Here is a 15,606-nt window from a genome sequence, read left to right as displayed (position 1 = left end):
TAAAAATCACAGGCTCTTTATAAACACTATATTGAAATATTCCATATCCCCATTTGTAAAGTTATTAATCTGAATTTTCATTAAAATTACTTATTAACATATGCCCGTAACAAGCAGCAAGACTTAAAATGCAGTTGATGCTCTTTAAACCAAGTTCATTTTTAACAAATGTGTCTCAGAAGGCATCATCAGATACTGATTTCAGTGGTCTTTTTGAAAATAGTGCATGTTTGGCATATGTTTCATTCAAACAGGTCCAGGAGGAATCAGTACTTTTCCCCACTGAATCCAGTTAAGTGTTGCTCTGTAGTAAGTTACACACAGTTGATACCTCTGTTCTCCCAGCTTTAAATACCCTTTTAAAGGCAACCTGCTAAAAATGGCTCTTCTCTCCTGAAAATTACAACCAGAGCTCATTGTCCCATCTGATCCTTCTGTGTTGGAGCCAACATTAAGAACTGACAGCAAAGGAAGGAAGTTCACACAGGCTCAAAAGAATGGTTTCAGTAGAAATTTATTTCTTTAAACATGGCCACTTTGAGATTAATGATACTACTTCAGGGAACATGAAAGAATAATAAACAGGTTTAGAAGGGAAACAATCAGGTAAGTCAGGATTTGCTTTTCAAACAGTAGAAGGCCAAGCTCCAAGAGGCAATAAATTTTGGCATACGAGGACTAGAATTTTCAAATCCAAAAGTTGGCTTAGTTTTACAGTGGAAGCTGACTGCAACCTTAGCTACCTTTCCACAACGCTGGACTCAGTCATAACTTAAATGTACAGGAGCATAATGTGAAAAGATTTTGTTTTATTAATTAAAAGTTAACAGCAACAGGCACATATTAAAATGAATACGGCAAAGCCTTTACAAATGGCTTTACGCTGAAGCTCTCTTCCAAAAATGGCTGTTGCAACAAACTGTAAACAGAATTAATAAACAGTCTTTTACAATAATAACAGGGAAATACAAATGAACTAAAAGAAAGCACCAGTTTCTCAAACTAGATTACAGTTGTGCTTACTGTACGTAAAACAATGTAAAACAAATTACAAAAATGGAATGTTGTAAGTTTAAAATTAGTCCTTTAATTTTGTCCTAAAAAACATTTTCTCCTTTTCCCATCAAAAACCCATCAGTGGGTAATGTTTCAGTAGAGGGAGGAATACGTAAACAATGCACTTTTTTTTTTTTTTTTTTCAAATCAAAAACAAATTTGGTCACTTAGCTTTGTGCATAGTTTAAGGCATCTGTAGCAATTTGTTACAGTTTCCTCCCCAGTGTGGCTGTTCATGAAATTGTCACATTCTAAAAGAATAAATTAAAAAAAAAAACAAACCAAAACAAACAAAAGAAACCAACAAAAAGAAAAAATGTTGCCGTTCAAACCCTTCCCCGAGCCCTCCCACCCTCCCCCGTCCCAAACGTACTCACACACCCACACATACACACACGCTGCAGCGAAAGGGGCATTTGTACCCTTGTTCTGAAGGACACGCTTCCCATCCCACTTTATTTCAGATTGGCAAATACCCTGAGCTGATTATGGTGTTTAGACATTCCACCTTTTTCTTGCATGTGCAGTTCAAGTGTACAATAGTGAGAACAACATGCGATGTTCCCACTGCAGAATCGCAATGCAGTTCGGACGCTTCCCCCCACCCCTGCCCTTCCCAGATTCAGAAGTGTTTTTTCGCCGTTAAAAAATTGCATTCCCATATAGCACTGGAGTAAAGCTTGGCTGTGCTCTATGATGAATGCTCAGTTCCCAGTGCACAAACAAAATTATGGCAAATGGGAGGCTTTTCTGGCATCCAAAGAAACAAGAGCTGCAGTCTCAGATTTGATCTTTTTCTTTAAAAAAAGCAAAAAACCCAAGTTAGTGGTTCCTTCACAGCCATGCGCAAAGGTTAAGTCTAGAACCGACAGTTTCGGAGTACATTTGTAAACATCAAGTCTTGCCAGAGGCAGCAGAGGATGGGCACTTCACATTTCCGTATTAAAACAGGGACTGAGTGGAAGGTATGCTTTAAACACGTTTACGCAAGTCTTGCTCAATTCCAAGGGAGTGGAACAATCCATGTCAAGTCTCAGATTTGAAGACCGTATTCCAAATATCATGAGAAAACCCAAGCCACGGGGCACAACGAAGCTCTCGTCCCGTTGCTCCCAGGCTCGGTCACTGCTGTGCTTTGCATATTCGAGGTTCTGAACGACAACCAACTGAGGCGGGTGCATATTGCTCTGTGTTCAGATCTGGCGGCTTAAAAAATTCTGGGTCAAATGGTCTGTGTCAAAGGAAAACTTGGAAATAAATAATGCTGGCATCATTTTACCGTGTTACCAAAACCTTGGGCTGGCATGTGTCTCCTTTAATCCAACCGTGCAGATACCGAGGAAGAGGCAGTTTTGTCATGGAGATTGAGGTCAGGACAATCGAGGTTCCTGAGGTAAAATGTCTGAGTCCATCTCCTCAAAAGCGGGGTCAACATCGTCGCCGCTGCCCAGCTGTTCCCTCTGCACTCCCTTCCAGCTCGCCTTGTTCAGTCCCAGGTGGCCAAGCATGGTCTGTGACAGCCTCGTGTTGGAAAACCGGGCCCATTCCCCAAACAGTGGTTCCACCAAGTAAGTCATGAAACCTTCAAAAACAAGCAGAGGCAGATGAAATAAACGATACAGAGAAAAACTAAAATACTCAAACCAAATATTTTAAATAGCATTTAGTAACAAATAATAAACGTGTCAAATTACGGTTCTCCAATGTGCATTTAAATATTCATTTAGATATTTCAGGCATCTTTACAAAAAAAAAGCTCTCAAGATGTAAAAGATTTTACTACTCAGCCAGAAGAACAGCAATACACTGCATTAGAAACTAACCTTCTTTCTTTCACAGCAATGGCCAAATAATACTGGACAATATGGAGGGGGAGAGAAATCTAAACATCAGCAACTAAGTCACACAGTTTAGAAAAACTAAATTTCTAAAAGATTTTATAGTTAATTACCCCACAGAGTGTCTGAATTTTACTACACAAGGGCAAAAAAAAATATTGTTTTCACAGTATTAGGGTGACTGAATATATTTCAAAATACAAGTTTTAGAAATTTTTTAAACAAGGCCACAAAACACATCGATGTACTTGGTGTGTATGCACACATTCATTTATTTGTAATGTCTTTCCATGAAACAAAAATTCAAAGGTAGGATAGTCAAAACAGTCTTTTAATTATAAAAGACGATTTCTTAGCATTCTAAATGATAACATTGCAGCTCGTTGGACACATCAGCTTTTGTGTCAATCTAAAGCATCAATTCACACTGTGACTGTTGTTCAATTTATCCTTCTCTTTTACTGTCTTTAACTGAGTCCCACTTAACCTCCATAATAAATTTTTATTAAAATTAGCTATAAAAAGACATTTTACTGTTTAAATCCAAGTCAGGTCAGTAAAAACTATTACTATAATGGCTATCCACCATCCTCCATCACATCTCTGCCCACCACTCTCCTTAAAGGCGGCATTTAAAGGGACTGCTGACATTCCAAAACGCCAAACCCAGCGTGCCCAGTTGTGGCAAGCTCGCTGCAAAAGGCACCCGAGACCACAGGGCAAGGGGAAGGGACCCTCCTCTTCCCAAAATACCACTTCAGATGAGGAAAGCTCTGGGCAGCAGCGTGGGAGAAGTCAGACAGCTGCCTCCCACCCTGTACCTGCCCTGGGAGGAAACAGAGGGGCTCCAGGACTGTCCGGGCAGCACCGTTCATAAACAATTCAAGAGATGTTAATTAGCAAATAAAAATAAAATTGCTCCTTATAATAAAGTGCTGCCACAAGCACACACAGAGTATGTTCAGCCTCTAGGAAATGTATCCAAAGGGTGTTTTATTTCAAATTGCATGCTGAAAGAAATCTAAAATGAACTGAATTGCAGTTACCAATCTGGATGTTGGCAATAGTTTCTGTCTGTCGGTCACAAAGTGGACTCACACCCAAGTGATATTTTTTTTCGATATCACCTAAAAAAAAAAAGTATAATGCAACTATTAAATCATCAAGTCCCAACCAAATCAAACACTGACAGAAGTGAGCTGTGAGTGTTGGTTAACAAGGACACTGCCCTGCAGCTGATGGAATGCATTTACTGCTCCTTCCCATCTCCCCAAAAACCAAGTAGATCTGTCAGACCAACAGTACTTACAACCACTCTATTTAAATATACTTGGTATTTTTCATCTAACAGTAATTACAGAAACCCCATGGAACCACAGGTTTCCTGAAGGATTACTATCCTCTTTCTTGGAAAACCTCCTACACTGTCATAGAAATGACAAATTAATCCCCCCTCAGCAATATGGAAGAGGATAGCTTAGCCTTCAGAAATTTCTCGCTAAAGGCAATTTGCGTTTCTGCTTCCCCATCACCTTTATCTAAGATTAAGTCTCACATGATTAACACCAAATAAAGCAGTTTGTTCCCCCTTTACCATATTCACATGCAAACTGGCAGGTCTCAAGTCCATCAAACAAGCCTTAATTTTATTATAAAACAATTTAATAATAATGGAGTAAATTCACTCCATTTGTCAGTTAAAAGCTTTATTTACTGCTTACACAAGTAATCTAAACTGCACAGTAACTAAAAATCTCCCTGGCTCTTGCCTGCTTACCAACAGGCCTCACAGCTGAAGTTTAAATATTGAAGACACATGATGAACATGTTCCATAATTTGCTGAAACCACCAGGGCAATTTTAAAGTGGCCATAATTATTAATCTGAAGCCCCATTCAGCTGAAGGATGTACTGCATCAGCCATTCTAGGTTCAGATTCTAAGCAGATTTTCTGCTGAGTTTTACTCTGACCTTTTGCAGGAAACACAACCCGTGAAAGTAAAAAAATCCCAAACTGCACATCTCTGTCAGTCCTAAATATAAATGGACTAGGGCTCATGGATGCTCTCTCCACACTAAAAACATTATACACTAACAAATACTTCTACTCTTACTTGCCTTGATGGAAGAACTCCTCCGTTACTTTTTCACTCCACTGCTTGCTCAGCTCCCATGTCCGACAGGGGTTACAAATATCTGCACACTTCAAAGCCATCTAACAAGTTAACACACAGTGTTAGATCACCTTTCCTTCAACAGAAGTGCCTGTAATTATTTAATTCCTGACAGCAGATTATTTTGGGTTTTGTGAATAACAAACCTACATACCATTTGTGCTCCAAAGTTATGTTCTATAATATTTAAAAAACACTCAGGGAGATCTCATGATCATTCCTGAGTAATATGGAAATCCAGTCAACTCAAAGTATTTTAGGGCCACTATATTTAGTATACTCACTGGTACAGGAGCCAAAAATAACTTCAGAAAAAGAAGCATCAAAGCAAGCAAGCAGTATTTTCCATTTCTGGCTCTCAAGCTTGTATTTTTAGCAATGGTTTGCACAAGACAGAACTTCTCATCTGTTTGTCCACTGTCTCTTATAGTCCACAATATGAACCTAATAAGAAAATGCCTACAAACCTTAGAAGATTCTCAAGGCTTTTGTTTTTAAAGTTTGCTAAAGCTTACTAGCACAACTGCAAACTGATTCACAACAGCAATGCTTTCCTTCCCCAAAATATGTTCTGACAAAGCACTTCACAGTTCAGAGGCTGCAATGAAGTTGTTAGAAGAGCTAAACCTTGTTTTGGAAGCACCTTGCTTCAGCAGCTTTAAGTTATCAGACCTACCAACACACACAATCACCTGGGAGAAGAGCTGGCTGTGGGAATTGAAGTGGAGGGAACAACCTTTTTGTAATGGAACAGAAAGACTAAAAGATAGTTCTGCTCCATTTTGAAAGGAGGAGAAAGCCTGGCAGAAGTAGTATTTAGGACTTTGAAGTAGATTAGTTTTTACACTAAAATACTGTTTTCAAAACTGCAACCAGCAGGATCACCTGTAAGATGAAGTGACGATGGTTGGCGTTCTCTAAACATAGATCTCCTCTATCCAGGTGGGATCGGAACATGGACAGGTACTCGTTTTGTTGACTGATGTCTGTGGCAAGAATGAGATCACCTATCTGGCTCTCCATCAGCTGCCTGAAATGAGTGACACCAAACATTCAAAAGTATATCAATTAAGAACAACAGTCAGCACTAGATCTACATGGCTTTTTATCATATTTGTTATTATACAAGTATAAGCTTTAGAATAAGCATTTTCACTGAACTGTTTGTTTTCTTTTCCTCAAAATTCTTGCAACATTCACAGAAATATCAGAATATTTCATTGGCAACTTTCAGGAAGACTAAAACCATTTTTAGCTTTTTTCCCTCCCCCTCCCCTTTTTTTTCCTTAAAAATGCACGAACTGATTGTCTCAAGATTATTTCTAGTCAAGAGTAGGTGAAGATGGTCTATTTTAAACTACAGTTGTGGTGGCAGAACGAGAAAAGACTGCCAAGTTTAGTCTGAACAGGTGCTTGACTACATGAATACACCCCTTCAATGTGCTTGCAATAAATGTTATTTTCCAAATATCACGTTGCACCATGAGCTGCTCTACTCTACCAGCACAGGATCCAGGAATTCTTAAAATAGAGCTCTACATTTTGTACTCGAAACTGCCATGCAATAACTTATCTTGCTTTGCAGGGCTGTCTTAGTTGACAGATTGTTTGTATCTCAAACTAATACATACTATGTGGTATAAACATACCTGTTTTCTAATGACATATGTGCAAATAAACCAGATTCTCTCAGCAACCCCACTGCCGATCTCCAGTGATGGTTCTCTAATACTGAGGTATTCTGTGAATTAAAAGGGATAACATATCAGTCAATGCTTTTTTCTTAAACTCAAGAGCTATATACCAAGAGCAGCACCAGACAATCTGGCTGTTTTGGGGTTGGTGTTTTATTTTCTTCTCTTCTTTTTTGTTTTGCCCAAGGAGGTTAAAACTCACAAATCCTGAATACTTAGTTAATTTGCACAATTTTTTATCCCAGTGACATGGAAACAAACATCTGCATTCAATCCTACCACTAGCTAAACACATCACAATTGATACTCCTTTTCTATACTCCTCTCCAAACGTGGTTTTAACAAAACAACTGATTTTATCCTTACCTTATATAAAGTCGCTAGATAATGATTTGTTTTAATTAGGAAAGGTTGGTTAACACCTGGGTGATCCAAATCATGTGTGGCAGCTGCTATTAAACTGAGCAGGACATCCCACGGAGTTAAAGATTTGGAAAGCTGCAAGGCAAACCCAACAAATGTTAGTAATGCAATATGGCCTTAGAAAGAGTGCACGAGTGTTGCATTTTTCGTTTTTCAGTAATTAACAGCCAATAGAAACTTGGAGAAAATCTTGAAGATGTAAAAGTAACATTCCACTCACTTTTCACAGTATTTCCCCCTGCAAAAGCTACAAAATTTCAACAATGTTGTTTAAGCATTATTCTTTCTGAATGGTAAGGTTCATTCTTAAAAAATGCCAGCACACAAAATCCTTTGTGTCTAGGAATGAAGCACTTTTCTTAACCAGACTCCACAAAAGCAGCAAATTCTTAAAATTAGCTCTCTCTCTCATTGACCAAGTCCATTTGTATCTGTGTCCATTCTTCTTTAAATTCATACTATATTTTTAAAAGCATGAAAACCTTTCCTCCTAAGAGGAAGAAACGAATGGCCTGGAAGACTTAGAACTATTTTGGACTTATTTCTACTCTTGTACAAAATTGTATTTCAAGGCCTACCAGGAACAGAAGGAATGAAGGAAAAGAGGAAGGAAAGGAGGAAAGTCTTCCACAAATAAATATTTTCAATGTGCATGTCAATGAACTCAGCATGCATCTACATGGATTTACTTTCACTGTTCATAGCTGTTCCTGCTTGTGGTTCAGAGGTTTGAAAATTTAAACTCAGTAATAAAATCTAGTTTGCACTAAAACAGAGAAGACAGTTCTGCCCATATAAAGATGAACTGCAGCAAACACCCTGCAAGGACAGAAGTTTATGTTCCCTGTTGCATTTGCCATCTATCACACCTCACATGTTTATAATGTACTTTAGTGCAACAGAGCTGTAGTTCAGTACACAGAATTACAGCTGTATATGTTACTAAAAATACAAAGTCTATACTTGTATCTGAAGCTTTAGAAAACTTCCATCACGAGTATTAAATAAAAAATGCTCAGAGCATCCAAACTGAATGCCATAAAAAAGCTCATCATGTATCAGCTCTGATCAGGCTCACTGCACCATTGGTCTGAGAGCAGTACTGAGAAACTGAGTGGGAGGAGTGGGCAAAGAGCCTCTGAAAAAGGCTTTATGGAGCCAAAACTTACTTGTTTTTACTTCAGAAGCAGAATAAGGAGCTATGCTATTCAAGGGAATACCAGATTGGTGATAATCTGCATCAAGGCAGATAACTTTTCATCTAGCTATAGAGCATTACAGCTTTCAATTTAATATAGAGGGACAGGACTGGGCCCTGAAATTGTCCAAGACATCACTTACTGCAGCCTGACAGCAGTCCAAGTAGTGAGGAACAAACACTTAGTGAATTTAGCTCCTTAAGGTCCATCACTCTACCCTTTCTTAAAAAGAATGCCAAAGAGAACTCCTGATGTATTGCTATGAACTGCCTCTCGTAGAAGCAAACTGTTCAGCAACAGCCAAGACAGGCAAAGCAAGGGTAATGGTAATTTATGGAAGAAAAAAACCACCCCAGACGACAAGTACACAGGTTTATTGTTGCCAGCTCTGACTCAGGCTGCAATTCTGTATAAATGTCTTGGGGCACAGCACTATATTAAACAGCTGCAGCTTTAATTCCCCACTCCAGTTCAACAGGAAGTCACACAAAAGACCATGTCAACTCAGAAGGGGGGAAAAGTCACTAAGTGTGACTCCATAGCCTCAGCAACAGAAGGGCAAGGGAGAGTCCAAGAGAGAGAGACTGTTGATAAAACCTGTATGTGCATATACACATGTATGCATGTAAGTTTAAATATAGATCTATGACCTTACTGCTCTCCACAACTGCCTGTGGGGTTTGGCTTCTTCTCCCAGGTAACCAGGGACACAGTCTAAAGCATAGAGGACACAGTCTAAAGCTGTGCCAGGGGAGGTTTAGGTTGGATATTAGGAACAATTTCTTCACTGAAAAGGTGATTAGATATTGGTATGAGCTGTCCAGGATGGTGGTGGAGTCACTGTCCCTGGAGATGTTTAAGTCAGTGCCATGGTCTGGTAGACAAGATGGTGTTTGGTCACAGGTTGGACTCAATCTCAGAGGTCTCTTCCAACCTAAAGGATTCTGTGATACATGCACACAATCCATTCATATGCATTTACACACAAACACACATATTCTGTGTGTATGAGTGATGCAAAAGTGAGTATGCTGCCTTACCTTGGGCTCTTTTAAGTAACAGTGCATGGCCTGAGTCACATCAGCAGCATGAACTGCATTATGATACGGATTTTGACTGTGATAATCTTCTTGAACCATAACTGCAGGAAAATATCAAATATCAAAATTTAAATAAAATAGCAATTTTTCAAGGAAAAATTTATATACCAAATTTATATGCCTCTATTAGGCACAGAAATATGCAATATCACAAGTTACATACACATAAAAGCATCAGAGTCAATAAATCGTCAGGTAAACCATGATACAGCTGTAAGATTTTTATGCAAAGAAACAGTGTTTGCTAAAGGAAATCAACTACATGTAAAGTCACCTCAGAGCAAAAATTAAACAACTTGAAATCAATATATAATCTGAGATACTCTGACAACCTCCTAGGGAAGGCTGTCTTTGACAAGCTGTCTGAATGGTGAGGCAACACTGAATACAAAATGAAAATTATGCTATTTACCAAACCACATTAGGATGACTTCCTATAAAGACCTGAAAACAGATAGGATTTTAGAGGAATTAAGCACTGCTTTCCTGTCATATGAAGTGCTTTGTTTTCCCATTCAGCAAAGTGGTCATGGAAAACCAACTCTATATATATTTTAGGTGTTTTCTCATACTTGTACTCAGGCAAACTTAAGCCCATACACAATTCAGAAAGGAATCTCATTTAGATGATTGTCTAACTATACCTAGATTCAATATTCCCTATTTAACTTCTTTGCTTTCCTCCTCTTTTTCCTCCATCTTTCTGTCTGTCTTTGAACATTGTAGGTAGAATTCTTTAAAAGGCATCAACATTAGCTCAAGTACAGGGAATGAAAAAACTATAATGTTAAAAAGGATGGAGGGGAAGAAGATCGAAAGCACAGCAATCAAACTATATTCTAAAGTTTTGCCTGACATGACACATTAGTTCTTCCTAGCAAACCTCAAAAGAGTATTTTCCTGTCTGACTGCAGTCTGTCAGTCCCACCAAACAAACATGCCCACGAGCTTCTTTTCTACTTAGTTTACAAGCCCAAAGGATCCATGTAATTGTGAGTATAATGTTACAGCATCACTGACGTGGTATTTGTAAGAGCTGTGTTCATGAAGTCAAAATACTTTCACCACCATGCAATCTCAATCACACTCAATGGATAGCTGACAGCTCGTATGAAAAATAATGAAAATCAATATGAATGTCTTTGGGCTTTATTAACCTTAAGTAGAACCCTCCCTCATCTATTCCTCACATTAAATGTACAAATGCATATATCCCTGTCTTTCTTCTTAATTTTTTTGTGGCTTCGTAGGCTGATCCAGCTACCTGAACTCTACAATTTTCCTAACTTATTTTATTAAAGCAGACCTAGGTCAACATTTGGATCACAGTTTGCCAGAACTAGAATAACACACCACTGCATTTTCTCTCCCCTGGTTCAGGTCTAGAGTAAGAACCTGTGAAGACGCAGTAGGAAAATGCAGATCTCTGAGCAGAGGATGGAAATCACTGAAAGACCTTGCATGCGTGTGTGTGTATGTATATATATATATACACACACACACACACACACACACAAACAAAAAATCTTAAGATCCTACTGGGGACTAAAATCAGATTTCTCTGCTTAAAAAGATTCCAGTAGATTCTCATATAATGTAAGTTTTGTGTGGCCCTGGACCATTTGAGCTGTCCTAGTCTTCTGGAATTTGATACTCAAATTGCTATAGATTAGAGAATAAGAGGTAGCAAAAGAAAAGAATGAATTGTGTTCATGCTAAGAAGCTGTATTTGGAAGAAAGGTTCTTTGACTTTACAATGGACTAAGAGCTTTTTACTGAAATTAACTAGAAGGCATTAACAAAAAGGGAAAGGCGCTGAATTTCAAATTTAGAATAAATTTTGCCTTCTTCAAAGTCTAATCTCATTTTATTTTAGTGGATTATGACTTTAAATAGTCATACGTAGTAAAAACTCTCACCTTTTGATAACCAGTTAACTAAGTCAGTCATTTCTACCCGGTCTTTCAAGTATTATAATTTGCATAATGTCAACTAACCAGATGAGAAAGACAAACCACATTCAGTTAGAACCTGAGTAGCCTAGAATTAGATTTCTATAATCATTTTCCTCCATTCCAACATATCAGTCATTAAGGTCAGCTGATTAACATTCATGAAACTTGAGAACACTTAGTCCACTTTAAAACAACATGAAATGCAAGACAGAACTGATTTCTTTTAAAACTGAAAGAGAAGTGAGTTATGAAAACAAAAACATTCTCGTATTTGAAAGGGGAGAAAAGACTTCCAAATGTGATTTATCCCCTGTTAAGTGACAAGCTTTGTAATCACAGAATGGTTTTCTCTGAAACTGTGAAAAACTGCTGAAAGGGACCAGAAAATTGTTTCTCTTGCTCAGTTAAAAAAAATCAACCCACTTCACAAAATCAGATACTGTCACAGAGGACCCAAAGGAAAGAAGGTCTCATACCAGCACTTGTCTATGTATTGGGATGCAGACAGCTCCGTCAAGTGAATGTACCAACTGGTTTGAATATTCTACACTGTATTTACAATTCTTTCCAAAGGAGCATTCCAGTGACACAGGCCCAGACCTTCAATTAAACTTGCCCTGTACTCTGTCTAGGGAGAAACTATATCACAGTACAATGCTTACTTATAGGAGAATTTGAGCGAGGCAGAGATAACACCAAATTGGCACCAGAAAGGATTTTTAACATATTCCATACAGTTAGGGAACTATATAATTGAAAAAAAGTAAAGATCAATACAGAAATGAAAATCAGAACAAAGAAAGGAGCTGTCTAGCCTTTCCCAATACAAATGTCACACAAAGTCACAATATTCCCAATTGTTTAATTAGATACTAAAATTTAATAAATAAAATAGAGCATTTGCTATGAAACTATTAAACTTGTTATTACTTGTTTGGATTTAACACAGAATATTCTATACTAATCAAAATTTTGAGAGCTCATCTCAATTAATATTATTTGAAGCACTGCATCAGTACTCTTCAAACCTTATTGCTAAACTACAACCAGGACTTCAGTAAAGTATTAAAATGCAGATAAACAGCAATATTCATCAAAATAAAAAGCTGTATTTACCCAAAAATCTACGAAGTTTCATCGTATCTAATTGGAAGTGTTCAATTAGTCCATGTAGATTAAACAGATGAAAGGTTAAGCTGACTAGACTGTTTCCTAAAAACAAGATGAAAACACTAATTCATTGGAAGCCATGAAATCAGTGACTCTTCCATAAGAAAAGTATTATTTAAAACAAATTGGTCACAAAAATTATACAAGTAAACTTCTCTACACCAAGTCATGATATTCTACACCAATTTATAAATATTTAAGTCTTACTGTATGACAAGTTTCCATTAGCTGTCTCTAGTAACCAGTGGTTTTGCTTATTCTAACACATTCACCAGCTGTCCAATGGCAACTGATAGGAAGAAACTTTTACTACATATTAAAAAACCAACCCATTTCAACATGCAAATCCATTATAATATATTCAGTTTTATAATTATATTTATGCAACGCATCACAAACACATATACAAAATACAAATACAATCAGGCAAAGAGAAAAGCTAGACAACACTATTCATTAGAACACATTGCAAATATGCTGTCTCTCATTTTCATCAAATATTTTGCTGGACTTCTCCTTATTTTACCCAGAACTCTACAAAAAAGGCTCTAAGTATTGTTAAAGCTATTACAAGCTTGTAATATATTTCACCTCCTCATTGCTTTATTACAATCTTTTGCAGTGGTAAAATAAAGAGAAACAGTCCACAATGTTTATTGAAATAGCTTGTCCATTATTTGCTCTGCAAACAATGTAATGGCTGACAATCTTCATTTAGTATGACAGAACCTAGCACAGACAGAAACTGAGGTACAAAAAGACAAAAATTTCTTGTAAATCAAGCTTATTACTAGGCTAAAATTAATATATTCTCAAGTACATGCCACCTCCTCACAAGGAAATAAGCAATTCTTGGAACAGCATTTACTGGGGAAATTCTTTCATAGAGGTTCATCCAGAGCACCTTATCCAGCAGAATTTTATATACAGCATTCTGCCCTTACAAACTTTCAAGAACAAGGCTGCCTTAATGAAAATGTCCTCCTAAAATCATTTAATTGGATGCATAATGGATGGTGGTATTGCAAGGCTTCCACAACAGAAGCTCTTCTGGTAGTACTTTAAGTGTATTTGAAAAAAGCACATATAAAAGGTAGAGAGGGCTCTTATGAGAAGGACAACTTCAGATTTCTCCCATTTGATAAGCTAATCCAAAAGAAACTATGCTTACATGTTAACTTGATAAACTTTACAAAACTGAATGAGAAAAGGCTATGCATATATTATCTATATAAGCATTCTATTTTCATGAGTCCTTGCTATTTTCATTTTTTTCTATCCATTTTCTGTGTTAAATATAATTGTGAGGTTACTACTTTTACACTTGGTTAAGCCGAGCATCCCTTCAGTGAAACAGAGGAGACAAAGATTTTTTCATGCCACATCCTCCTTTTTAACTTAATTTCTTGTTCTGGGAACTTTAATTGCAACTTTGCTATCTAGTCCATATGACTGCTGCAGAATCTGCAAGAGCTGCCCTCCATTCTCTTCCCACAGTGGCACAAATGTCTCTGTGATGCTGGACTTGCTCATCTGCTTCTTCCATTCTGTTCAAAACCCAGCTGCCATTGCTGAGATTATAATGCAAAACTTCACCCTAGCCACTGCAGCAGCCCTCCCTCCTCCTTCCCAGCACATTTACAGATCTCTTTTCTGCCTACAAATGAACAATATTTAGGACTTTTCTTTAACCAGCTACTCCTGTAGTTCCTACTGCTATTTGTAATGGGCACACAAAAGTCACCAAAATGTTCTCCTCCTTTTTCTGTGTTGTGCAAGCTATGTGCACAGCAGCTTCCCTCTGCTCAACTCCCAATTCTCCAGGTATTCTATGTCATAATTATAATGGATGAACACCAACACACCTCTTATGGCACTATAAAGTAATAGAACTATTCTATCTAACACTACATTTATCAGAAAAATACTTGTTCAATATAAATGACCTTTTGGACACAACCATAAAAACTACCAGCACCCTATACTTGAAAAAAACCTGTCCAGGATCATAAAACTATTTCTTAATTTGTATCAAATTACTACTATAAATTACTAAGACAGACCAGCAACCTATAAAGTAGGTTGGTCTCTTCTAAAAATCAAAGATTAGTATCAGTACTGATAGTATCATTATTTTAATGGAGTGATCAGGCAAACTAGGACTCAGATTAAAGACTGTTAAATCAAAAAGTACTACCTGATGGAATTTGTGCTTTTTAGTGAACAATAACATACAACACTGCAACATAAGTGCAACAGTTAAGTTATACTAGAAGATAAAAGACAAATGAAATACCAAAAGTAAACTCACCATTTGTCAGTCTATCAAAAAGAAAAATGTCAAAATTCCAATTTCCAACCTTCTCCAGCATACACTGAAAAAAAACACAAAAACTGTCATTTTTTAATCAGTATATGCCTATCTTCCTGTAGCTCGGAGGAGTATTTAAGATTTCAGAGACAGACCAAGTCTCTAGAATTTCTACATACAAAAAAATAGTAGTACAAGAATAATTATATTTGTCAGAGAACTGAAAAACATCACACATTTACAAATAAAAAGACTGGAAGAGAAAAAACAAGAAGTGCCTTGACAGAACTGGTTGGAGACCCTCCTTTCAACCTTTAGCCAATTTCTCAAAAGACAAGTTAAAACAATTAGGTTCAAATCAGAAATAGCATGGCAGAATGACTGTGCATTCAGACTAGCAAATTAATCTCTTAATTAATTTGAAGGTGTAGCCTTTCACCTTCTGTTTTTTTCCCTGCTTATAGAACAGTATCTAGATGATTTACTAGATATTTGAGCCACTGTATGAGCATTTAATTTAAGAACTTGGCTTTTGACTTTTCACCCCACTGAACTAGCATGTGTTTACCACAGCTGCTCCACATGAACTGTTCTTCCTGCAACAGGGATGAGCAAGAGCAGCAGATAGCACAAGAGGCCTCACCAGAGCTGAGCAGTCCCAACCTCTGCCTCCCCTAGCTGGACCA

At 37.4% G+C, this 15,606-nt stretch overlaps 1 protein-coding gene across 4 annotated transcripts in view; it reads right to left on the bottom strand.

Moving 5' to 3' along the window:
- Positions 1-496: 496 nt before the first annotated feature.
- PDE7A (phosphodiesterase 7A) overlaps positions 497-15,606 on the bottom strand; it is a 74,817-nt gene continuing 59,707 nt past the window's right edge. For all 4 annotated transcript variants that reach the window (XM_063393212.1, XM_063393225.1, XM_063393220.1 and 1 more), the window contains 9 exons: positions 14,921-14,984; positions 12,556-12,651; positions 9,425-9,525; positions 7,129-7,260; positions 6,718-6,809; positions 5,954-6,098; positions 5,013-5,109; positions 3,941-4,021; positions 497-2,638 (listed from right to left, as the gene is read on the bottom strand). In XM_063393212.1, the coding sequence (XP_063249282.1) occupies positions 2,427-2,638; positions 3,941-4,021; positions 5,013-5,109; positions 5,954-6,098; positions 6,718-6,809; positions 7,129-7,260; positions 9,425-9,525; positions 12,556-12,651; positions 14,921-14,984 (1,020 nt within the window). In that variant the 3' untranslated portion in view covers positions 497-2,426. The remainder of the gene's footprint in view (positions 2,639-3,940; positions 4,022-5,012; positions 5,110-5,953; positions 6,099-6,717; positions 6,810-7,128; positions 7,261-9,424; positions 9,526-12,555; positions 12,652-14,920; positions 14,985-15,606) is intronic.

Source organism: Prinia subflava, chromosome 1 (assembly GCF_021018805.1).
Source record: "Prinia subflava isolate CZ2003 ecotype Zambia chromosome 1, Cam_Psub_1.2, whole genome shotgun sequence".
In the NCBI taxonomy this organism is placed as follows: Eukaryota; Metazoa; Chordata; class Aves; order Passeriformes; family Cisticolidae; genus Prinia; species Prinia subflava.
Note: the sequence above shows the minus strand (reverse complement) of the source record. Positions and strands in the feature narration are given on the sequence as shown.